This window comes from Notamacropus eugenii, chromosome 5 (genome assembly GCF_028372415.1).
Source record: "Notamacropus eugenii isolate mMacEug1 chromosome 5, mMacEug1.pri_v2, whole genome shotgun sequence".
In the NCBI taxonomy this organism is placed as follows: Eukaryota; Metazoa; Chordata; class Mammalia; order Diprotodontia; family Macropodidae; genus Notamacropus; species Notamacropus eugenii.
The window spans coordinates 217519915-217546230 of record NC_092876.1 but is presented as its reverse complement, the minus strand read 5'-3'; the positions used below and the strand labels follow the sequence as shown (position 1 = coordinate 217546230).

At 36.6% G+C, this 26316-nt stretch overlaps 1 protein-coding gene across 10 annotated transcripts in view; it reads right to left on the bottom strand.

Moving 5' to 3' along the window:
- Positions 1-26316, bottom strand: part of PKP4 (plakophilin 4) — a 256480-nt gene that overhangs the window by 147771 nt on the left and 82393 nt on the right. For 9 of the 10 annotated variants that reach the window (XM_072612041.1, XM_072612044.1, XM_072612045.1 and 6 more), the window contains one exon: positions 2378-2511. In XM_072612041.1, coding sequence (XP_072468142.1) covers positions 2378-2506 — 129 coding nt within the window. In that variant the 5' untranslated portion in view covers positions 2507-2511. Of the gene's footprint in view, positions 1-2377; positions 2512-24811; positions 25050-26316 lie in introns of those variants that run through there. The other variant, XM_072612042.1, reaches the window with a different exon arrangement.

Here is a 26316-nt window from a genome sequence, read left to right as displayed (position 1 = left end):
TTAGTGTATCACCTTTGCAATTCATGCTCCACATAACTTCTCCAAAGAGTCATCCTATGTTGGGGGTGTAAGCTCAGTTCCATGTGGACAGACTCGGGCGGGTAAAGGTGAGAACTTCTAAACCTTAGAGTTCTCATGAGGCCCCCCAGGGAACAGCAGGGAATTGAGGTGTGAGACCGGGATATCTCGTGTATTTCCGCCTCTTCCCGTGAGAACGTGATGGGAGAGAGCATCCCCACCCTCGAGACTGGCCCGGATCTGGGCACACCTATTGTAATCTAACAGGCACGGTATTCAGGTGCAAACTATGCGGCAGGAGAGCTTAAGTAGGGTCAGGAAAGCCCGAAGGCGCTCTTAGCGCTGAGGGGCCCTTACAGGACAGAAGGCCCCTCTTCCTTCTCTCCTCTCTTCGCTCTTCCCTCTCCCCTCTCTCCCCACTTCCACTTCTGCTTTCAATCTCTTACTGTAAGATCTTTGCCTCCTTGGGAGATTTCTCTCTCTCCTAAGGAAGAGTTCCCCCTGCACATGTAACCAGGACCCTGAATAAAGCCTAACCCTTGTTCGACTCCGGAAAGTCTCTTCTCTCATACGTTTATCCGGTTTGGCCAGCCGAAGACCTGTGATAGGTAAGGTAAGACTCGGGTAGCCCTCAGGCCTCTAGGCCTGGCAATCCTAATGTACTATTCTGATTATGACACTTATTTATTCAAAAGCTCTTAATGGATCCTTAGTCTTCTAAAAAATAACTTCTAGAATTAAACTTTAAAGTCTTTTTAAGCCTCAAAAGTACCTTTCTAGGCTCAACACAGACCTTTCATGGGAGCCAAACCAATCTATTTTTTTATTCCCCCTCCTACCTAGAGTGCATTCTCTATGACCCTACCTATAATTTTAGTCTGCTTAACTCTCTCCTTTCAAAGCCCAAACTAGCTATCAACTACTTGATGATGCCACTCCCAGAAAAATTGATCTTCCCCTTGTCAAAGCTCACTTTTCCTGAGCTTCTCCTCAGGATTTATATCACCGACTTCTGTGTCATTGTTATTTGTTTAGTTAATGTCCCTCCTCCAGATTATTCTATAAACTGCTAATGAGTTAGGGTCTATGTAGAACTACCTTTATATCAAGAGCTAATAAGTACAAATTATATATATTAGATTCCTCTGCAATGGTAGTAATTTAATAACTATTTGCTGAATTTAATAAAGCAGTATCTGCAATTTTCTCATATTTTCCCCAAATCTTAACCCTCAGAATAATTTAGTCTCTAATTTTAGAGTAAAGAAAGAAGACAATCTAATTTTATGCTAAAAATGAAAAATTTTGGAATCATTTAAATTCAAAACAGAAGAGTACAGTATCGCCAGATCTGAGATGGAACAGTAGAACTATCATTGAAGCCATAGTCTTAGATTAACATGCAGTAAAATAATTAACCAAAAATTATCAAGTTTTTCTACTTTCACCTGTTCAATTCTAGATATTAATTTGCTAAGAAAAATACACAAGAGAGACAATTTTAAGGATCTACATCAGGCAGTCAAGAAGGAAAGAAGCTCGCAGTTTATTAAAAATTTCTCACCTTGACTTTAGAGTTTAGGGATATAATTCCCAGCAGATTTACCTGTCAAATATTCACTGGGGTCCCCTAAGATTTTTGCATTCTGAACAAGCAGAGGAGAACTTAAAATGTACACTTTCCTAACTCTGCTCCAAAATACCAAGGTATTAAATTTGAAAATCTCAATTTCTCCAATCAAAACACACATTATCTAACAGAGCAAAGTACTTTGGCATAAGAGAAATATCATTAACTCTTTAAAAGTCAACATAAAACATGACATTAAAGCAAACTTGCACAGGTTTTACAAATTATAAAACATCAGCTCACAAAATGAATATGCTTTGATTCACACAAACACAAACAAATACAGCCTTTGTCTACAAGTGAGTGAGACAGCCCTGCATATCTAGGCAATATATATATAAAAAAAAATCTTTAAAGGTCTTGTAGTCACAAAGTTGCCAGAGCACTGATATGAAAACCAGCATTTCAGGTCTGCTTTACAAATATTTTAGTGCATGCAAACAATATGCAATGCATAGCAAACAAAGACACCAATTACCATATATATACATATGTGTTTTCTTACTTGCAGATGCATAAGTATCCTGCATGGTCAAATTCTGACTTGAACCTTGAGGAGGTCTACATTTCAGTCATCCCAATGTATTCAGGGATGTAAATACCTTATAATCAGAAAATGTGAATGGGTCAAGGAAAAAAATTTAAAGCACATCCAGAGATTAACTTTTAAGTTACTGAAGAAAATTAATCTTATTTTAAAAATTTTAATGAAAGAGGATGTTAAAGTACCTGCTCCTTCACAGAGGCAAGAATAGTAGTGGCTGTGGTTTCTGGTTCCATGCCTGGGTCTGCAGAGGCTTCCTGGCTGGTTTGTTGCAGCCCCTCCTCCACCAAAGGGGTCTGCTCAGGTGCTGGCATTCCTCCTGCAACCAAGCAGTCAAAGGGTTAACACTTACAGTTACTAGTGCTGAAATAGCAATCAAATTTTGAAAGCATGGATTGTTTCTCAAATTTTTTTATTGGCTTACAGATAAAACAGTTAACACTACCAAAAGGGCAAACAAAATTTCTCAAAACCAAAACTCTTCTTTACCTATTAATAAAAAAAAAACCTCATTTATTTAACATGTATAAGCAATTTCACATTAAAGCTAAATGACTAGAAATCAAAAAGATGAATAGCATTTCTAATTGCTTTAAAAAGGCAAGTGGGTAATATTATAATACTATGTAGTACAAGATGAATAATAAAAAGTGATAAATTTTGTAAATGAAATTTAAGGCAGTATATGATTAAAAATTTGCTAAATATCTCATTCTTTAAACTCAAGGTCAACAATGTCCAACAAGTAAATTACATATATTTAAAAGACAAGTTAACACATTACTCTGTGTGGCCAACGAAATGAAATGCTTACAGCAGAATCAAATTTCACAGCATATGTTTGGGGTAATGGGAAAGCAAAATTAAATAAAAATACTTTATCACCAAATGTGATTTATCACTTAGCATTAAACGTTCATTAAGGGACATTTAATATTTTGCTGCTAGAATACAAAGAACAAAAAAAAGAAAGAAAAAAGAAAAAGGAGTTAGAATTGTCCCTGGTATACTATTTGATTTCTTTTGCACAACCATGATTTGATACACAAAGAAATGTAGGAAGTACTATTAGAATACACTTCAGGCTAATACTTGATACTAATAATTCTAGTCTTTTAAAGTTAAAGCAGGATGACTGTAATACACTAAGGGACAAAAATGCCAATCTTGGCTATCACAGGAAGGGAAAAACTGACTTAGCATGCATGGAAAACAGAAAAACTTCTTAGTCCTTCCTAATGTATCACGAACTGAATAAAAAACCACAAAATTGCATCATGAAAAGATACCAATGTAATTCTAGCAACTATTATATATTAGCATATTCTAATGTATCACTAAGTATTGATGAAATCTGTCCTGGCATATTTTAGCTAGTTTGCTTTCCAAGAAGACATTAGTACTCAGCAGGTATTAAAAGAATGGCACAAAAAAGAAAGAAAGAAAAGAAAGGAAAAATAGAGTTTGCTGAAATTTTTGAAAACTTTTGAGGATGAACCAAATGAAAGAGGTTAGGAGGTAAATTAATAAGAGTATTAAAAGGAGTCTTGTGGCATGAAAACATGAGCTTAAAATTTCAACAGAACTTGGTTTGATATAAAGGACTTAAGTCACTGAAAAGCAGTTAAACTCTGAAATAAGCCAAACAGAAAGCTGAGATTGTCTTACTTGTCTCTATAACAAGCAACAGTCAGCAAGTTCAAGTCTAACTCTGAGTTTAATAAGTCTTTCTACTTTACTGTGTTGCCTCTTCACCTTTTATTGTTAGATACATATAATTACTGTTGAATTTTTCTAAAAGTACAGTAATACTTCAAAAATTCAGCACTGAATATTATGCTTCTTTCCATATGGTTCTAAGCATTATTATTTTTAAAATAACATCACTGAATCAATTGTGCCCAGTTATTGTCTGATTTTCATAAATTAATGTTCACTTAAAAGAAAAAGCTCACAAAAATGTTTAACTGTAACTTCAATGTATTGAATATAAAGGAAAAGGAAAGTAGTTTACAGATAAATTTTATTTGTACTGCGATAAAAAAAAAGGGAGTTTATGTATAACAAGGGGAAATGCTACATACAACATGAGAAACAAATGCACTTTAAAGACAGGTAAAAAGACCGATGAGGAGAAACTGACAAGTGGAAAAAATAACAATATACATCTTAACTGGAAATTGGTAGAGAGAACACAATTATTACTATGTAAAAATGAAACAAACCAACATTTTTAAAAAATGCAAATGCCTGAATTACTAGGAAGTAAAGCAAGAATTGTTAAGATCAAATTTTGAAAATCTTCACAAAAGGAATCTGAAAGGGGGTGGGAAAGGAAACTTCACTGATACAATAATGACCATTAATTTTTGAGGATAAACAAGAAATTGGAGGATAAACGTAATTTGTTACTTTAAGAAAAGTGTAGAAGTCACAGAATTAGGTAGTTAAGAAAAACATAGTCTTTTATTACAAAAATATAGTCTTTGTATTACAAAAACTTTTTTTAACAACTGAAAAACATCCATCAAAAACCAAATGTGTCCTTAAACCAGTGGTAAGCGACTTTGGTACAGGGCTGGGGAAGAAATGTCACTTAAGTACAATACAAATATAAGATATATAAATACGCCAGAAAGAGCTTTATCATCTCAATGAGGAGACAAAACATTTTTAATAACTTTAGAAGAAGACATCAGATGTACTCAACCTAATACTACTAAATCAATTCTAAGAAAAGGCAGTGTTAATAATGTTATAAATGGGTGACTAAGCCAAATACAGCATAGAAGTATTGCTAAAAGTAAAACAAAAAACCTTCTAATGTACACAGTAAAAACAAAACAAAATTTCACACTATGTCCAAAACTGTACGTCTCATTATACATCTTAAATCCGAATCATAGTTGATCAGTTCTTAAATCTTTAAAATTTGTCTTTACAATATTGTTATTATTTAAGCTATTCAACTGCTCTATATACTGCATCAGTTCATAAGTCACCCAAGTTCTTCTGAACCCATTTCTTCAATCATTTCTTACAGCTCAATAACATTATATTATATTCACAAACCATATTTTCAAGCATGCTGTAACTGAAGAGAAACCCTTAAGTCTGCAGTTATCACAAAAAGAGCTATTGCAATTTTTTTTCTTTTTGGTATAACTTGATCCTTTTCTTCTTTTATTTCTTTGGGAATTAAGCCAGGTGGGGTTACTGATGGGGAAAAGGGTATGCATATGGTAACTCTGGAGGCACAGTTTAAATTGCTTTCCAGAATGGATGAAAAAAATTCACAGGACATCAGTGTGCTGGTTTTCTCGCAGACCATCCGAAAATTGGCATTTGCCTCTTGTAATCTTTGCTGATCTGATGGAATTAAGGTGGGGCCTCAGAGTTATTTTTAATTTGCATTTCTCTAATATTAATGATTTGAAATATTTTTTAAAAATTTGGTTAATGATGGCTTGGGTTTTTTCTTTTAAGACCTTCCTATATCTTTTGACCATATACTCACTGGAAATGATGCTCAGTCTTATTCATTTGAATCACTTCTTTACATATCTTAGAAATGAGAAATGTGCTGAAAAGATTTTTTCCCCCTTTACCTATCATCCTTCTAACTTCATTTGTATTGGTCTTGTTTGTATAAAATTTTTGATTTTATGTATTCAAAATTGTCTATTTTATCTTCTGTAATTCTTTCTACCTCTTGATAATAAGTTCTTTCTCTATCCATAGAGTCCTTAAGTAAATTTCTTCCTTCTCCTTCTAATGTGCTTTTATATTTACGTCAGAGGTTCTTAACTTTTTTTTTGTCATAGACTTCTGTGACAATCTAGTGAAAGATATAGGCTTCTTTCTCAGAATTTTTTGAAAGTATAAAATATTTAAGATTATAAAAGAAACTAATTATATTTAAAAAATCAAATCCAGGAAACTCAAGTATAAATCACATGTCCATTTAGAGTCAATCTTTGTATAACATGCGAAGTGTTGAACTTCACCTAATTTCAGCCAAACCTGCTTTGCAATTTTTCAACTTTACCCCACTACTGAAGTTTTTTGGTCTTATATGCCAAATATTAGGCTAACAGATTCAATTCTATCTACAAGTTCTATACCTAATCTATTCTACTAATTGACATCTATTTTAAATGAGTGTTTTATTGCTTCATAGTACAATTTGAGACCTGGTACTACCAGACCTCTTTTCTTTCTGGTTTTTTTTTCCTTTAAATTTCCTGTGAGATTTTTGGCCATTCTTCCAGATGAATTTCATTATTTTTTCTAGCTACATAAAATCATACTTCAGTAATTTGATCAGTATTGGGTGGAAAAGGTAAATTTATATAGACATCATTTTTATTACATTAGTTCAGCCCATGTACAAGCAATTGATATTAGATCTATTTCCATAAAGTGTTTTGTAGCTGTATGCACGTATTTCACATTAAAAATTTTCAATTAAGAGATAATAATTTTGAAGAAGGCAGATTCAGTTGAAAGATGAAGTTAGATGAGGGCAGAATGTAGAGGGTACGAGCAGGGGAAGGAGAGTCACTAACTGTAGATGACTTTCTCTTTTGCAGGGCTTGGGCTTTGAGTGTCTGTCCCATGACCACTAATAACTCCTTCTGGTGGGATTCTTTTTCTTTCTTTGGCTAACTCTTCCAGCCTAATTTCTTGACATTAGACTTTTTACGAGGGCCAGGGTTTGCTCACTTCTGCAGGGAATGGGTGGGCCATATTTAGACATATTCTATCCTTTTGGCTCCTGCTGCTTTCTTGGGTTGCTGAGTTATTCTGGGACCTCAGGGATGATGAAGTCCCTGAAATTCAGGAATAGTCCCTTACTTGTATCTTTTAATCATTTCTACTTTCATTGTTACCTTGGCTGAGGTCTTGCTCATAATATCTCCTTTAAAAAATTTGTTTAAGCATAACACATTTTTCTCAAGACTCATTTTAATGCTATGTGAACGTTCAAGTACTACACCAGACCTTGTTGGGGCTAGCCTTCCAATCTACCCTACTCTTTTGTATGAGTTTATCCTATTCCTGTTTAATAATTGTACAAAAGTTGTTCAAAAGTCTTAGAGCAGTTTTAGCTACTAAAGCTTAAAGATACACTAAGATTTTTAGGAAACTTTATATTTTCATCCATTAATACTGACTCATATGTTTTGCTTTCTTTACCTTTGAAGATAACAGAATAGTGGTGGGAAAAGAAGTAACATTATCAGTACCAATGATCCATAGCTTGAAGTCATCTGTTACTACTCTCCTGCCTTTTCTCTCTCTTTTAATAGCTAGCATTCATATATTGTTTTAAAGTTTGCAAAGTGGTTTATAAGTGCTATCTCATTTGATCCTCAAAAGAACCTGGTGAGATGGGTGCTATGATTATCTCCAATTTACAGAACGGAGACAAGGCAGAATTTAAATAATGTGCCCAGGGTCATATAGCTAATAATAACCTGAGGCAGGATTGACATTCAGGTTTTCCTGCCTCTCAGCTCAGCACTCCACCACTATGTCATCTAGATACCACAGAGCTTGAACACCAGTTCTTTTTTTTTCTTTAGTTGAAGTCTGTATTCCTTGGAAGTATATCCTCCCCTCATAAAAGAGAGTCTACGACTACTCTATCTCCATCTGCTGAACTGCAGAGTGTGATGGATTGCTGAATCAAACTCCGAATGTGTGCGGATATGTACGTGTACGTATATAAACGGGTGAGTACATACATTCAATACTAGTTCAGAAAAAAGGGGTGTTCCTATGACATTTGTTCCCTTTTCCCACCACTTTAGTATATTTTCCTTGTGGATTCCCAATACAGGAAATCACATATTCCTCTCTTCTTTCCTCATCTCTTTGAATCAATCAATAAAATTTTTATTAAGCAACTACTAGGTGCCTGGCACTGTTTTAAGTCCTGGGAAACAAGGAGGCAAAAGACAGTCCTTAGGGACTCCGCAGGGAGCTTACAATCTAATAGGGGAAGACAATATGCAAACAAATAAAGAGAAAACTATTTACAGGACAAAATGAAAAAAATTTTAAAAGAGAAAAAGCAATGGAAATAAGGGGTTGGGGTAAAGCTTCCATTAAAAGAAGGGATTTTAATTGGGACTCAAAGTAAGCTGGGAGGTCAGTAGGCAGAGTAGAGGAAAGAGAACATGCTAGGCACAAAGTTTTATTTGGCATGGTCAACAAATGGCCATGATCCTAATTAATCAGAATATTTAACCAATAGCATAAGTCAAATCAACAATATAGTCTTTGTATTACAAAAACTTTTGGTTCAGGTTTAAGCTTTAGTAGCTTAAACCTGCACCAAAACTTTAGATATACTATGCGTATAAACAACTTACTTTCTTATTCAGAATCCTTATTACTCATTTAAATTTGTATCCTTTCGAGTAAATTTTTGTCAGTAATATTTTAAGAAAGCATACATTTTTTGACTTTCCCTATGCCAAATTCTGAGATTGGTGTGTGTCCTAAACTAATTTTGGCAATGCTTCTATTTCTGGAAGATTTTAAAATATGACTGAGTTATATTTGCTACTTCTCAAGTGTTAGAATAGATTCCATATGGTTCTCAAGCTTTTTAATTTTTTTTTTTTACTTTTCAGGCACATTCTAATTTTGTAGTGTTTTACTTCTTTCATTCTCTGTAATGGCCCCAGCTTTATGAAAAATAAAACAACTTCATCTTTGCTGTATAGTGATAAATTTTTAGTACATTTTTATTATAGATAGTATAAGATTTTATTTGTTTTCATTTATCTTGCATCATCTCTTAGATTAATTTTTTCTTACATTTATTCTTTATGATTTTGAGGTTTTCTTCCATTTTTATGCTTCTCGGCTGCCATTTAACACTTTTTAATATTTTCTTCTAAAATTCAAGCATGATTTCTATGTTTTTAGTTTCAAAATTCTTTTCATCAATCACCATATGTGAACTCTCGCAGCAAATGAATTTATAACATCTGCAGTTTAATTCATTAGTTGTATGCTAAGCACTGAGGATATGTCAGTGTGTTGGTAGGTTTGTAATCTCAGTGATAATGGGTATTTCCTTTGCTGTTAAAGATTGCAAACTATCCTTGTCTTCTTATTCTGGGTGATGAGATTTTTGTCTTTGTTGTATTGTACATCTTTCATAGAAGATCTACTTTAGTATAGAAGAAACTTTCCTGTAAGTGTTTACAGTTTTTATGTGTACAGCTACATCATTCAGATTGTCCATTTTCTATCCCTCCCTGTCATTTGGCAAGTTGACCCATTCTTTTTTCTGGATGATACTGTTTGTACCATTTCTTATACTAAAATGATTGCTGATTGACAATGTGCCGCAGCCTCCTTTTGTATACCATAAATCTTTCCATTATCCTTGGAGTCACCTGAAATTTAAATCTTTTGGTCTCATATTCAGTGATTCAAAGGCATTTAGCATCCCCAGAAGTATGTTGGTGTTATAAAAGTGGAATCTTTTATCAGGGAGCACCTTTGCATTACTGCAAATGTTGAATAATTTCCAAAATAGAATCCAGAAATTCTGGATGTAGGAAATGTAGGAAAATTTCCAACCATGGACCATCCCATAGTCTTAGTGAGAGACTTAACAGTAAAATGAACCTAAATTAAATAATAATAATTTAATAGACTTGGTAAACCAGAACCCAACCTAAAGGTGCACCTTCAATAAGACATCTTCCAAGGACATGTTAAGTAATACATACATACGAAGGAATTCTTCCTATAAAATTTGAGCCCAGTTCATTGGTTACCTGTTATGGCAGTCTGAGATATAGACATCCATTTTCACCTCATAGTGTGAACAGTAAGTCCTTAGCAAAGCACCTGGATATTGACATATCCCTCTTCCTTCCTCCCACCCCTCCAAATCCATTTGGCTTTTTCTGTGTGAATTGTTAGGTTCTCTTTTCAGTACTCACAGATTTCAGTGAAGAGGTTCTGTAGTGTTACACAGTTTGATAAAATTTATACTATCTCATCTGCAAAGCAATAGCATCTATCTGGAAGACTATCATCTGTAGAAAATCTCTCTTTGATTTTGACTTCGTGAAGGATATCTTCTAGGACAGTGATGCACTACTTTAGTATCTAGCAGAATAGAATGCCTGGCAAATAATAAACAATACATTCTTATACATTGATGGATATGTTTCCATGTTATATTCAGTTGACCTCAATGATAATAAAGTTTTTCTTTGATTTTATCTGTCAAAGACTACTGTAAGATTTTTTTAGAGTAAATTTTTTTAGGTTTCAAGTTTTTTTTCTGCCTCCTACCTCCCCACACTCATTGAAAAAGAGGGAAAGAAATACAGAATTGTGTTTCATATAATCATACATTGTCAAGCAAAACAAATTTCTGCATTGGCCATATTAGAAAAAATTGGGTTTCTCATTCTGCATAAATTGTTATAGTTCTGCCCACCTCCGTATCAATTCATACAGGTTTTCAACCAGAGCTCTGAAATTTTTTCTGTATTACTTATAGCATAATTAAATTCGTATATCATAATTTTTCCTTAACATGCATGGGAAATGCCTTGTGAAGGTGAGCCTTTTAGACATTTTTTTCTGGCACTGATTGAAAAAAATAGATAGGTCCATCAAGGACAGTGAGTAGATACACAATATACGGAAACAAGGGAACTAAATAGTGTTTGATAAACTCAAAGATCCCAATTACTGGAATAAGGACTCACTGTTTGAAAAAATTATGGAAAAATGGAAAAAACAATTTGGCAGAAACCAGGTATTTTATATCTCATACTATATAAGAAGATAAAATCAAAATGGAAACATGACATATACAAAAAGTGACATGTTATGCATATCAAGAGCACTGAAGAAATGACTTTTTAGATCAATACATTAGTGAAAGTTTATGACTTAGAGCAATGGGCAGGATCATGAAAGAGAAATCTTTCAAAAAAAATAAAGAGAAAGTCAGAAGGAAAGAAAATGGTTAACCAGGTTAAAAAAATTTTTTTGCAGCAACCTTATCTAATAAAGGTTTTATTTTCAAGATACATGAGGAAGTAATTCAATTATATAAGACTAAGAGTCATGCCTCAATAGATAGAGTAAAAAGATAGCAATACGTGGTTCTCAAAGTAAGAAATCTAAGCTATCAATAATTAAAATTTTTAAATGCTCCAAAACATCAATAATTATCAATCAATAAACATTTATTAAATACCTACTCTGGGCCAGACACTGTGCTAAACAGTAGGGATACAAAAAGAGGCAAAAGACAATTATTGCCATCAAAGAGCTTACAATTTAGTGAAGACAACATGCTAATGAATGTGTGTGTATGTATGTATGTATGTGTACACACACACACACAACACACACACAAGAAAAAAAGGAAGTCATTAACAGAGGGAAGGCACTGGACTTAAGGCACTGGAAGACTTTCTGTAGAAAGTGAGAATTTAGTTGAGATTTAAAAGAATAGGTAGAGATGAAGGAGAATATCTGAGGCAATGGGGACAAACAGAGAAAATGCCCTGAGTATACAGATGGAATATTTTGTTCTGGCAACAGCCAGGAGGTCACTGGAACAATATGTTAAGGAGTAAGGTAAAAAAAGACTGAAAAATAGGAGGAGACTAGGTTGCAAAGGTCTTTGAATGTCAAAGAGAGAATTTTGTATTTGATCCTGGAGGAAAGAGGAAGACACTGGAGTTTATTGATTATAGGGGTAATATGATCAGACTTGTGCTTTAGGAAAATCACTTTAGTGGCTGAATGGATGGTTTGGATTGGATTGGACTGGAATGGGAAGAGACTTGAAGCAGGCCAAACTACCATGCAATAATCAAGGCATGAGCTGATGAAGGCCTGCACTAGAGTGGCAGTGGTATCAGAGAACAGAAAGGGGCATATTCAAGAGATGTGGCAGAGGTGAAATTGACAGGCCTTGGCAAGGTGTGGGGAAGGGGCAGGATAAGAGATGGTGAGGGTCCGGGAGGACGGGGTTGCTCTCTAGAATAATAGGGAAGGGCAGGGGGGAGGAGGGAAGATAATGAGTTCTGTTTTGAATATGCTGAGAATGGTAGGGGAACCAGAGAATATCCTGAACCATCAGAGAATCAGGAGTGTCCTGAAAACAAACAGAGAAGAAAATATTGAGTTGGGGGTGGGGGGAAGGTTAGGGAGAAATAGGAGGGGGGGAGAGAGAGAGAGAAACTGAAAGAGAGAATGCAAAATTTCAAAGGTTGCTGAGAGGTCAAGGAGAATGAAGACTGAGAAAAGACCACTGGATTTGGCAACTAAGGGATTATCTGTAACTTTGGAGAGAGAAGTTTCGGTGGAATGATAAGGCTGGAAGCCAGACTGTTAAGAAGAGAGTGAGAGGAGAGAAAATGGAAGTACTTATTATACAAGGCCTTTTTGAGGAGTTTAGCTACAAAGGGCCAAAGTGGGGATGGAAGGATCAAGTGAGGGTTTTTTCAGGAGAGGGGAGACATAAGCAAGTTTGTAGACCAAAAGGAATGAACTAGTACCACTAGACAGGTGGATATTGAAAATAAGTGTGTGTGTAGGGATGACAAGGAAAGCAATCTGCTGGAGGAGATGGGGTGGAATGAGTTTAAGTAGATCCCATTCACCAAAAGAGAGGTTAGCCTTAGTAAGGAGTACCATTTCATCACCTGAGACAGGAGTGAAGGACAAAATAGTGGCAGAAGTCATAAATGAGAAAGGGGAAAAGAAGCAACTCCCATCAAATGGCCTCAAATCTGCAAAACAGTAAGTAAATTAAAACTACTCTGAGGTTCAACTGCACATTCTTCAGACTGTCAAAAGCTGCAAAAAATTAAAATGTCAAATTTTGGAAGGGCTTTGGAAAAACAAGCACATTAATGCATGGTTGGTAAAACTATGAATCTATCTAACCATTCAGTAAAGCAATTTAGAATTATGCCCAAGAGTTCTTAAACTATTCATACTTTTTGACAATTATTCAACTACTAGGTCTACACTGGCAAAGAGATCAAAGAAAGAGGGAAAGTACCAATATGCACTAAAATATTCATAACAGCTGTTTTCATAGTAGGCTCACACGAGAAATTAAGAGGTGGTGGAACTGCTAAGCAAATTGTAGTACATGAATGTAATGGAATACTACTGTGTCATAAGAAGTGATGAAACTAACAGTTTCTTAAAAAAGTGGAAAGACTTCCATGATCTAATGCTGAATGAAGTGAACAAAAATAGATAACAATATAGACACAATGACAACATTTTAGGGAACGATTTTAGAACTGATTAATGCAATCTCAAACCAAGAGTCCAGACAATTGAAAATGAATCACATCCTCCCCTCCACCCTGCCAAAAAGGTACTAAAACTTAAAATTCAGAATGGAACATGTATATAGGAACATGGCCAATGTGCAGATTTGTTTCATTGAATTACAGATATTTTTTGTGAGTGATTTTGATTTTTAAATTATTCTTAAGATGAGAAAATGAACCTTCTTCCCTCCTTTCCTTTTTTCCAGAGGTGAACTATGGACACATACCATTGCAAATACTTTCAAACAATTATACTGCTTAGTTTTTGGTCAATTATCTTTACCCCCTTCTTTTATTTGTTTTGTCTTGTAGAAGACTGCTTAATGGGGGTGGAGGTGGGGGAAGAGAAATGTATTCAAAAGTGAAGGTGATTCAAACACAAAAGATATCCATAAAAATATTTCAAAAACCTATCACCCAGGCTTGAAACTTTAGTTTCAATTTAGGCAAGACTTACTGGCTCACTCGCACATCTAATTAATTATTTAATGAGACAGAAATTTTACAGAAGATTTTATGAGGAAAAATAAGTGAACAAAGTTTATCTCTACTTTTTAGCCTTTGTAATGACTGAGTCTTGTTCAGTCAAGTTGAGACCAATGGAATTCCCTATAGTTTACACACCTAATGGCAGTCTTAATAAAATGCCTCAATAGGTCCTTTGAAGCATCCATCAGGATAAAACAAGTGATGACAGGAATTGGCTAGCCCAGACCCAGCAATGTTTCTGGGCCTAATACTGGAAATAAGCTTCCCCACTTAATCTCTGATCTTCTTAACTTTAATAAAGATTCTTTGGGTTTACCATGTTGTGGTCCCAGGCCCTGTGCAATCAGTTACTAAATCTAGCTTATTCCATCATGTCTACAACTGTTCATTCTGTTACCATTACCCTAATATAAGAAGGTAGTAGTGGAAACAACAAGTGTAGATGAGAAAATCAAAATCAAACAGAAAGAGAGGACAAAACAAAGAATTAACCCTGGGAAAGAGGACAGAAAGAGAATTAAAAGGAAGAACATGGCAGGAGAATGTGGTGTCATGTGACAGTAAGACAAAGGAACAGTTAAGCATGTCCAGTATAGATGTTCTTATTACTATCAATATCTGAATGGAAGAATGTTGGACCATAAAGAGTCCACTGTAACAGGACTTTTCAATACTATAAAAGAGGTGGGATAGAGATAATTAAGTTTAAAACAAATCTAAGTGAGAAAACTATAGATAAGTGACTTCAGACAGTATATATGGAAATATGGAATGATACTAAAAACAGAATTACAAAAATGATTAATTTCCAAAGAATATTTGTACTACCCCAAGAGAAAGAAAAATCCAAATAGCAACAAGCAAAATATGTATCTAAATGAACCATGTTTAAGGACATAACAAAACAAACTATTTAAATATGCCAAAGAAACAAAGGGTAATTATTTCATTCTTTAATTGTGAGGAAGATTATGACCTACTTTAAGTATGCAATTTCAATACAATTTCAGGGGGAAAAGGTTGTAGGGTTTAAGACAGTATGGTAAAATTTTAATAGTAATTTATTAATGTATAAGGCACTGTATTTAATGATGGAGGAGATAGTCGCTGTTTCCAAAGAGATCATAATCTAGTAGAGGAAATAAGTTATATATACAAATAGAAATAGAAATTTAACAAGAAATAGAAAGATTTACTTGCTCCAGGGAAAGAAAACTCAATGTTCACAGGCAGAAATAATAAGTACAGAAAACAGCAGAGAATATTTTTTTTTATTTAACTTTTAACATTTATTTTCACAAAATTTTGGGTTACAAATTTCCTCCCCTTTCATCCCCTCCCCCCCACAAACCCAAGCATTCTAATTGCCCCTGTGACCAATCTGCTCTCTCTTCTATCCTCCCTCTCTGCCCTTGTCTCCATTTTCTCTTTTGTCCTGTAGGGCCAGATAGCTTTCTTTACCCCTTAACCTGTATTTCTTATTTCCTAGTGGTAAGAACATTACAGTTGATCCTAACACTTTGAGTTCCAACTTCTTTAGCTCCCTCCCTCTCCACCCCTTCCCTTTGGAAGACAAGCAATTCAATATAGGCCAAATCTGTGTAGTTTTGCAAATGATTTCCATACTAGTTGTGTTGCATAGGACTAACTATATTTCCCTCCATCCTATCCTGCCCCCATTACTTCTATTCTCTTATGATCCTTTCCCTCCCCATGAGTGTCGACCTCGGATTGCATTCTCCTCCCCATGCCCTCCCCTATATCCTCCCCCTCACCCTGCTTGTACCCTTGTCCCCCACTCTCCTGTATTGTGAGATAGGTTTTCCTATCAAAATGAGTGTGCATTTTATTCTTTCCTTTAGTGGAATGTGATGAGAGTAGACCTCATGTTTTTCTCTCGCCTCCCCTCTTTATCCCTCCACTAATAAGTCTTTTGCTTGCCTCTTTTATGAGAGATAATTTGCCCCATTCAATTCCTCCCTTTCTCCTCCCAATATTTCTCTCTCACTGCTTGATTTTATTTTTTTTTTTAAGATATGATCCCATCCTCTTCAATTCACTCTGTGCACTCTGTCTCTCTATGTGTGCGCGTGTGTGCATGTGTGTGTGTGTGTGAGTACTCCCACCCAGTACCCAGATACTGAAATGTTTCAAGAGTTACAAATATTGTCTTTCCATGTAGGAATGTAAACAGTTCAACTTTAGTAAGTCCCTTATGACTTCTCTTTGCTGTTCACCTTTTCATGCTTCTCTTCATTCTTGTGTTTGAAAGTCAAATTTTCTGTTCAGCTCTGGTCTTTTCATCAAGAAAATTTGAAAATCCTCTATTTCATTGAAAGACCATTTTTTCTCCTGAAGTATTATACTCAGTTTTGCTGGGTAGGTGATTCTTGGTTTTAGTCCTAGTTCCTTTGACTTCTGGAATATCCTATTCCATTCCCTTCGATCCCTTAATGTAGAAGCTGCTAGATCTTGTGTTATCCTGATTGTATTTCCATAATACTTGAATTGTTTCTTTCTAGCTGCTTGCAATATTTTCTCTTTCACCTGGGAATTCTGAAATTTGGCCACAATGTTCCTAGGAGTTTCTCTTTTTGGATCTCTTTCAGGCGGTGTTCTGTGGATTCCTTGAATATTTATTTTGCCCTCTGGTTCTAGAATCTCAGGGCAGTTTTCCTTGATAATTTCATGGAAGATGATGTCTAGGCTCTTCTTTTGATCATGGTTTTCAGGTAGTCCCAGAATTTTTACATTGTCTCTCCTGGATCTATTTTCCAGGTCAGTTGTTTTTCCAATATGATATTTCACATTATCTTCCATTTTTCCAATCTTCTCGCTATGTTCTGTGATATCTTGCTTTCTCACAAAGTCCTTAGCATCCATCTGTGCCATTTTAGTTTTGAAAGAACTATTTTCTTCAGTGAGCTTTTGAATCTCCTTTTCCATTTGGCTAATTCTGCTTTTGAAAGCATTCTTCTCCTCATTGGCTTTTTGAACCTCTTTTGCCAATTGAGTTAGGCTAGTTTTCAAGGTGTTAATTTCTTCAACATTTTTTTGGTTCTCCTTTAGCAGGAAGCTGATCTGCTTTTCATGCTTCTCTTTCATCCCTCTCATTTCTCTTCCCAGTTTTTCCTCCACCTCTCTAACTTGATTTTCAAAATTCTTTTTGAGCTCTTCCATGGCCTGAGCCCATTGGGTGGGCTGGGACACAGAAGCCTTGATTTCTGTGTCTTTGCCTGATGGTAAGCATTGTTCTTCCTCATCAGAGAGGAAGGGAGGAAATGTCCGTTCTCCAAGAAAGTAGCCTTCAATAGTTTTATTTCTTTTTCCTTTTCTGGGCATTCTCCCCAGCCAGTGACTTGACCTCTGAATATTCTCCTCACACCCACCTCGCCTCCTGATCCTCCCAGCCAGCATTTGGGGTCTGAGATTCAAATGCTGCTTCCCGCCTTAGGGCTTTTGGCGGGGGCAGGGCTGCTAGTCAGTGTGAGAATTAAGTTCAGGTGGTCAGGTGGGGGGCAGGGCCGCCTCTCAGGCTCAGTTCCCTCAGGGGGTTTATGTACAGCCCTTCCACAATGGATCCAGGCTCCCACCTGCTTGGGGAGCCCCTGTCTGCCGCCGCCTCTCAGCTTCTATCTCCCGGGGGGGCCCGAGCCATGGGGGCACCCCACTCCCTTCTCGACCCGCCAAAGAGACCCTCTCACCGACCCCCTGTGGGTGGAGGGGCTTGTGCCGCCACTGGAGATCCTGTCCCTGAAGCCTGCTCGGATCTGTACCTCTCGGAGCCGTGGCCGCCTCAGGTCTGGGCTGGGTTCCGCGTCTGCAGTGCGAGGGACCTTTTGCGAGAGGTTTGCAGGTCCCTCTGTGGGTGGAGGGACCCACGTGGCCGCTGGAGATCCCGTCCCCGTAGCCCACTCGGATCTTTTCCTCACGGTGTCGCGGCCGCTGCAGGGCTGCCCTCTGCTCCCAGTCCCGGCGCCCAGTCCGCAGCGCGAAGGACCCCCCGCGAGAGGTTTACAGGTCTCTCCGGAACAGAAATCTCCCTCGCTCCAATATTCCGTGGCCTCTGGGTGCAGAATTCACCGTGAGTTGGTCCCCTCTAGCCGTTCTGTGGGTTGTGGGTTCGGAGCTATGTGTATGTGCATCTTTCTACTCCGCCATCTTGGCTCCGCCCCTCCAGCAGAGAATATTTTAAAACAACCTTACAAAATACTATTAAATGTTTCAAAAATGAGGCACAAACACCATTTTAAGATTTTGAGGAAGGAAATACGAAATTTGAGTTCAGAGGTAAAGAGAATAAAACACAAGAAGTATGGAATGTAGGGTTATGCTAATGTACCCTTACTAGACAAACTAGTCAACTATTATGTTCACGATAACAAAGTGTTTTCCTCAGATCAGTCTTATAAAGTAGATCACATGTGACATTAATCTTATTTTTTCCATGAGAAAATTATAGTCTGGAAAAGATAAAGTAGAATGTTATTGATCACCTGGATAGGTAAAGGAATCATATAAATTCAGGAAACAGATTAAAAACATCTGGCATTTGCATGTCGTAGTTTGGGCAGGAATGGGTGAGGGTGGGCATGGGGGCACTTTCAACTAGCCAACTGTCTACTGGAACTATTGCTATGTCAATAATAGTAGCTAGTGAATTACTGCTGTTTTAAAATTTCAACCTTTAAAACATGGGGGACAAATGTTATTTTGGATCTGATTGTAACAAACAAAGGCTGAGTGCAATAGACCCTCCACAGGGTCTCTTGAACTCCAACAGTTCATAATAGAGGAGGAAAAGAAAATTAACAGGACCAAAACCCTAGATTATTACATGAATAGTTTTCAGAGAATTTAAGAAAAGACATATAGGATAGAATGGCCTAGTACTCTGCAGAAGTTAAGACATATGCATAAATAATTCCAGTGAGGACGAAAAGGGATATATGCCTAAAGTGATGTGGCTGTGTAGGAAACATCAAATAATTCAGACTCACAAATACATTTATAGAATGTATTAGAAAAGAGTATCTGAGGATGAACAACCAAAAAGCAGCATAATCCTTCTAAGTATAGCATCAGAAATACTAAAGCTTGGAATAAATGTTAATAAAAACAGAAAGAAAATTTTTAACCTTTGTTGGGGCAAAAGGGAGAACAAATGAAAGACTACAAGTAGTGTTTGGCGTGGATGGGACTGATATTAAGAAGAGCAAACTGGTAAACACTTGTTTACTTTCTGTTTTATTTAGCTTCTTTTTGCCTAAATAGAAAGATCTTTATATTGGAAAAGATGGATAAGAGTTAAAGATGAAAATGAAGGGAAGAGAGCACAACTTGCTATTCTCAAAAAATTCAAGTAAGGCAGCATATTGCAGTGAAAAGAACATGGGATTTTAAGGTAGAGGAGTATGATTTAAATCCTAGTTCATTATTATACTACCTGTGTGCTATCAGGCAAGTCATGATCTTCTTGGACTGTAGCTTACTTATCTCTAAACTGAACTAGACTAGATTATTCTGAAGGTCCTTTTTACCTTTAAATGTATTAACCTGAAAGAACTGCATGTTAGGGAATGTGAAAAAAAAATTATATTGCTGAGCTTTTGATGTTAAAACTTGAGAGATCATGGAGAATAAATGGGAGAAGTCCCACAAAGGTGGAGGGCAAAAGTATGAATTTTCAAAAAATAGAAGAAATGGAAATCTGCAAAATATAAGATGGGTAAATCTGACTTCTATTCCTCATAAATTCTAGGACATGTTATTAAAAGACAACAAAACTTATGGACATTCAGAGAAGCAGCAAAAACTAAGGCCCAAAATATAAAGCAGGCTATAGCAAATGAAACTCATTTTTCCTTTTTTGGACAGGGACAAATGAGGGAATGCTGTGAACATAATGCATCTCATTTTCAGCAAAGCATTTGACATAATATTTCAAGTTATCATTGTGAACAAAATGAACAGATATAGATTAGATGAGAGTTGAGTCAACTGAAATCTTGTTAAATGACTGGACCCAAAGAATAATAATTAATTGGTGGATATTACCTTGGAGGGAGGTCTATGGTAGACTGCCTCAAAAATATACCTCTACATGATAAACTTTTGTTGGCTGACTGACATCGCTCTTCTTCCTAACTTCCCTACTTCTTTCAGTGGTACCACCACTTTTCCAGGGCCCTAGGTTCACAAGTATTCATTAGTACAACTCACTCCCCTCATTCAACATTTATTAAGTCATCAACATTTTCCTCCCATTTCAAACCTTTATCATTTTCTTCCTGGACTACTTCAACTGCCTCATAATTTGTATTGCAGCATTCAGTCTCCTCTCCAATCCACCTTCTAGATAGCTTTCAAACTGATATTTTTAAGTGTATTGTTAATGGAATGGGAAGATCTTTCCCAACCATTAAATAGGCCTATGTGACCTGTTGGTCACATGGAAGCCTGAGTCACATGAGTCTAAGTCACATGGGGCAGGAAGGGATGGGGCAGAGCTGAGAGGAAGTGACATAGAGCAGGCAGAAGCAGGCAGCTAGATGTGAGTGAGAGAGGGAGTGATTTCACTTAAGGGAGTTGGTTTGTGGGAAGGCCTGACAATGTGTATAGACTTCTTGGTCACTATGATGGATTTGGCTTCTTTCTGTTTGAATAAATGCCTTGGTTCTGTCTTCAATGAAGACAATCTGTAATATCTTGTGATTCAAACCTGGAAATACGCCGGCATAATCATAGCTGCCCCATAGGTATCACAAGTATGACCATGTCATTCCATACCTCAACAAGCCTCAGTCAGTGAAACCCCACTGCCTCCAGAATAAAATATAAGCTCTTTTGTGTAGCATTTTGCCCTTAAATGACATTCCATTTCCTGATTCTGTCTTTGTATATGCTTCCCCTAACTCCTACCATGCCTAATATTCTCAGTCCTCCTCTTGCTCTCATTTAAAGATCTCTTCAAGAGGCCTTTCTGAACTTCCAGGGCTATTCTCCTCAATCTACCCAAAGAAGCCTTTATGTATTTATTTGCATATACCTTGTTAGTTACTTATCTGTGAATAATGTATCACACCAATACAAGGTAAGCTCCTTGAAAACAGGGACATTTTGGACTTTTATATCCAGCAGGATCTAGCATGGTGCCTGGCACAGAGGAGGTGTTTAGCAAATACTTGTTTCTTAAAATAGGGAAAAATTTGCCTTGGCTCAACAATTAGCAATTTAAAAAAAAAGAAAGCTCTTTTCATTTTTGTGTTATATTGTTTTGTCATCAAGAACATTTTAAATTGTATGAAACTAACCAACTGTTTAAATAAAAACAAACTTGCCTTTTCAACATTTTCTTAAGTTAGACTCTAGCTCTAGCTGAGGCTATAAAGATTAATGAAATCACTAGCACAGCACCCACAGAAGTGAAGAAATATGGTAAGTTACAGGTGAATTGTCCTAAGGAGCAATAAAAGCTAAGTTTTAAGAAATGCTTATTGTCAATGGATGTTGAGTGCTTGAGTGAAAGGCAGTATGTAAGATTATTTGTTAAAAAGCAAAATTTCCCATTATATTAGGTACCAGATAGTCTTTTTCTTCAGGATACTTTTTTTCCTGTTTTGTTTTTTTTTTTTTTGGAAGGGTGGGGGAGGGAAGGATATGTAGCAGAAAATAAATGGCTCTTACTTTGGTGGGGATACATCAACCTTTTCTACCACTATTCTCAGTCTAATCAGAGGGCAGCATCATGGATCTTACAAAAATTAGTCACAAGCTCCTATAATGTAGAGAATTGTACTTTTGGAACTTTTTAATACACTGAATCACATTATGCTTAACAAATGCCTTTCTAGTGATGGAAAGCTACCTAGTATAAAGGAAATAACCCAGGTTCTGGAATTGTAGTCCAAAACTTTGCAGTCAATTAGCCTCATGATTTTAAACAAGCTATAAGTTACAATTCAAGTTTCGTTATCTGAAAATAGGAATATTTATTTTATCTAACAGATATGAAAGTGTTTGGAGGAGCTTAAACAGTTATACAAAATTAAGATGATAATTATGCTAACTGATTACATCCAATTTATTTTTGTGATATTTCTGTCTGAGCAATTTCATAATTATCAGATGTATGTTATATTTAATCTTAAATGATAAGAGAGGATTACCAGCCAAGAAACTGAGGAATCCAAACAGTCCGTAACAGCTCAGTTATCTGGGTTGCCCACAAAGGACAGGTAAATAGTATAGCATGTACAAACCTTCAGTAAGGTTGTTGTTCAACTGTTTTTCAGTTATGTCCAATTCTTTGTGACCCTATTTGGGGTTTTACTGGCAAAGATAATGGAGTGGTTTGCCATTTCTTTGGTCAGCCCATTTGACAGATGAGAAAACTAAGGCAAACATAGTTCAGTGACTTGCCCAGGGCCACACAGCTAGTAAGTGTCTGAGGCCAGACTGGAACTTGATAAGTCTCCCTGACTTCAGATCTGACATTCTACCCAGTGCACCATCTAGCTGCCCCAATAAGATAGCTATCTTAAACTAAAATTCAGTAAGGTATCTGTTCTAAATAACTTGGATTACAAAGGAGGAGAGAACAAAAGAAAAAGCAACAAGATTTGCTGAAGAACAATTATGAGTAGTATAACTGAATGCTAGTTTATGGAAAGCAAAAGGCACAAATAATAGTGTATTTTGATTGACCTGTGATTTCTTCCTGGAACATACCTTCTTCCTTGAAATAAAACTATAAGAGGATGGAGTACTCAAAATGGAATTATTTTATTTTGAGGAAGTTCAGTGCACCTGGATGGTGGAAATATTATAAACAAAAATAAAGGTATAATAGAAGAGACCTTCGTGTACGAAGGTCCTATATCTATTACCAAAAGAGCTGACATCTCTAAGTACATGAGTAATACCTACATCACTCTAAATCCAAAGTCTATATATTTCATATATATCAAGTTTCAACAGTAAAATGGAAGTTAGGTGATTTGCCAGGTGGCATGTTAGAAATTTCCTGTTCAGTTGTTTTTCAGTTGTATCTGACTCTAAATGACCTCATTTGGAGTTTTCTTGGCAAAGATGCTATGCTGCACTAGTTTATCATTTTCTTCTCCAGTTCATTTTACAAATGAAGAAACTGAGGCAAACAGGGTTAAGTGACTTGTCCAGGGTCACACAGCCAGAAAGAGTCTGTAGTCAGACTTGAACTCATGAAGATGAGTCTTCTTGACTCCAGGTCTGGCCCTCTATGCATGTTACACTCAGCTTCCCCTGGGAGTTCCATATATGTATGAATTTGTAGGTCCTAAATGGATTTAAAAAAATTGTTTTGTATTTATAGTAACAGATTACATTTACTTGTATGCAGTTTCAGAATTGACAAAGTGCTTTTTCATACCCTGATGCATGATGGTAAAGCAGAAATGGTGCTGAACTTGGACTCTGAGGAGATTTGTGTTCAATATTTACTAGCTGTATGCCCAATGGCATATGACTTTTGACCTCTCAGCCTTAGGCTCCTCATTCACGTAACGTGATAGCAATAACTAGAGAATCAATGTTGAAGGGTTGTTCTGAGAACAAATAAAAATGAAGAGGCAGAATGATAATTAGAACAGTGGATCTGGAGTAAGAGAGCCTGCGTTCCAAAAAAAAAAAAAGAGAGAGCCTGGGTTCAAAATTTGACTGTCAATCATACTATTACCTGTTGAACTCTGGACAAATCCTTTAACCTTGTGGAACCCTACTTTCCTTATCTGTAAAATGAGAACAGTTGTACTAGGTGACCTCTACTTGTAACATACTTTCCAACTAAATCCATTTATATAAAACACTTTTAAATATTTTAAATTACAAACGTCATTTCATATTACTGCTATAATCTCATATTCTAATTCATCTGAGCCTTAAAATCCCTAGAGCTTCATGATGTAGGTAATGCTGAAAGCTCTATTATCTGCCATCATAGATTGTCTAGAGGGGCCGAGGTACGTCAGCTTCATGACTGGTACTCTTCCACATTCTCCCCTGTAAAATTCTTAAGGTTAAACCTTTTGAAAATTATAAAAGTAATTTAGAATTTGCAAGTTAACAGGTACACAAATAAGTGACAAAGCTATAAGTTAAGTGCTTTTTGAGGTATGGTTACATTTAGCAAAGATCAACTACGATGAAAAAACTAAGTTTTGCCTTGTAGGAGGGTAGGTGGGGTGAAGAGTGAAGGGAATGATGAACATGAGACAGTCAGGTCTGAGATGAGCCTCATGAAACAAGGGTCAAGGTCTCCTATTGCATCCTGGGCCATCTCTGGTTGAGTATCTGGCCACTGGACCTGGATGGCTCTGAAGGAGAAAGTGAGGCTGGTGATCGCGTACAGACCCCCACTCAAATCAAAGTCAATCGAAGTCATGTCATCATATCCTTGACGTCATAGTCCTCTTCAAAAACTAAGGACAAACACATTTGTAAAGACATGTAAAGATGAACATTTCACAGGGATCCTAGGGGAGAATTCCTATTCAGGCAACCAGCTGGGCATAGATAAATAAGGTACCTAATAATTCTTAGATTCTCTTACACTTCTAATACAAAAGGGGATTCCTAGGAAATCTTGGTTGCAATAACATTTTAATACCAAGTTTGAGTAGTTAAGTACATAATTAACCTTCTGAATATTAAAAATTGTGTTTATCGGGGGATGGAGCCAAGATGACGGAGTAACACCATGGAATATTTAGAGCACTCCCACCAAGCCCAGCCAAATACCTGCAAAAAATGGCTCTAAACAAATTCAGGAACTGCAGAACCCACAGAATGTTGGAGTGAAGCAAATCTTCAGCCCAAGAAGGCCTGGAAGGTCACAAGGAAGTGTCTATCGTGCCATAACGGGAGCAGAGAACAGTCCAGCATGGGCCACAAGTGCACAGAGGGGACCTGAGCAGGCCTTGGGGGAACTGAATCTCTCACATCTGTGGCAGTTTCCAGACTTCATGACCCTAAAACGCTGAGGATAAATTGGAAGGTCAGTGGAAAAAGTCCATGGGACCAATGCAGGAGAGTGGAATGGTACAGCCTCAGCCCCAGGGTAGCAGAGGGAGGAAGGGGTAGAGGGACCCCCAGCAGCCACAGCATCAGCTGCATCAGCTGCAGCCACAGCTTCAGGAGCTCTATGCTCACAGACTGTGGAGGGATCCAGCGACTGACAATATACCCCCCACCCCCAATGGAAGCAGAGAACTGCTTTGACAAAGAGCTCAAAAGTCATGTAAATGGCAGGGGGAAATGAGGAAAAACCGGAAAAAGAATCAGACTATAGAAACTCACTGTGGTGACAAGGAAGACCAAAGCATGCAAACAGAAGTAAACAAAGTCAAAGCTCCTCCATCCAAAGCCTCCAAGAAAAATATGGATTAGTCTCAGGCCATGGAAGAGCTCAAAAAGGATTTTGAAGATCAAGTAAGAAAAGTAGAAGAAAAATTGGGAAGATAAATGAGACTGATGCAAAAAAAATATAAAAAATAAGTAAAATGCTTACAAAAGGAGATCCAAAAAATGCTGAAGAAAATAACGCTTTAAAAAATAGACTAACCCAAATGGCAAAAGAGATCCAAAAAGCCAGTGAGGAAAAGAATGCCTTAAAAAGCAGAATTGGTCAGATGGAAAAGGAGATTCAAAAGGTCACTGAAGAAAATAATTCCTTAAAGATTAGAATGGAGCAGATGGAAGCTAAGGACTTTATGAAAAATCAAGGAATTATAAAACAAAACCAAGGAATGAAAAAATAGCAGACAATGTGAAATATCTCATTGGAAAAACAACTGACTTGGAAAATAGATCCAGGAGAGACAATTTAAAAATTATGGGACTACCAGAAAGCCATGATGAAAAAAAGAGCCTAGATATCATCTTTCATGAAATTATCAAGGTAAACTGCCCTGATATTCTAGAACCAGAGGGAAAATAAATATTGAAAGAATCCACCAACTGCCTCTTAAAAGATATCCCAAAGGGAAAACTCCGAAGGAATATTGTAGTCAAATTTCAGACTTTCCCGGTTAAAGAGAAAATATTGCAAGCAGCCAGAAAGAAACAATTTGAGTACTATGGAAATACAATCAGGATGACACTATGATTTAGCAGCTTCTACATTAAGGGACTGGATGGCTTGGAATATGATATTCCAGAAGTCAAAGGAGCTAGGATTAAAACCAAGTATCACCAACCTAGCAAAAGTGAGCATAATAACTTTAGAGGAAAAAAACAGTGATTCA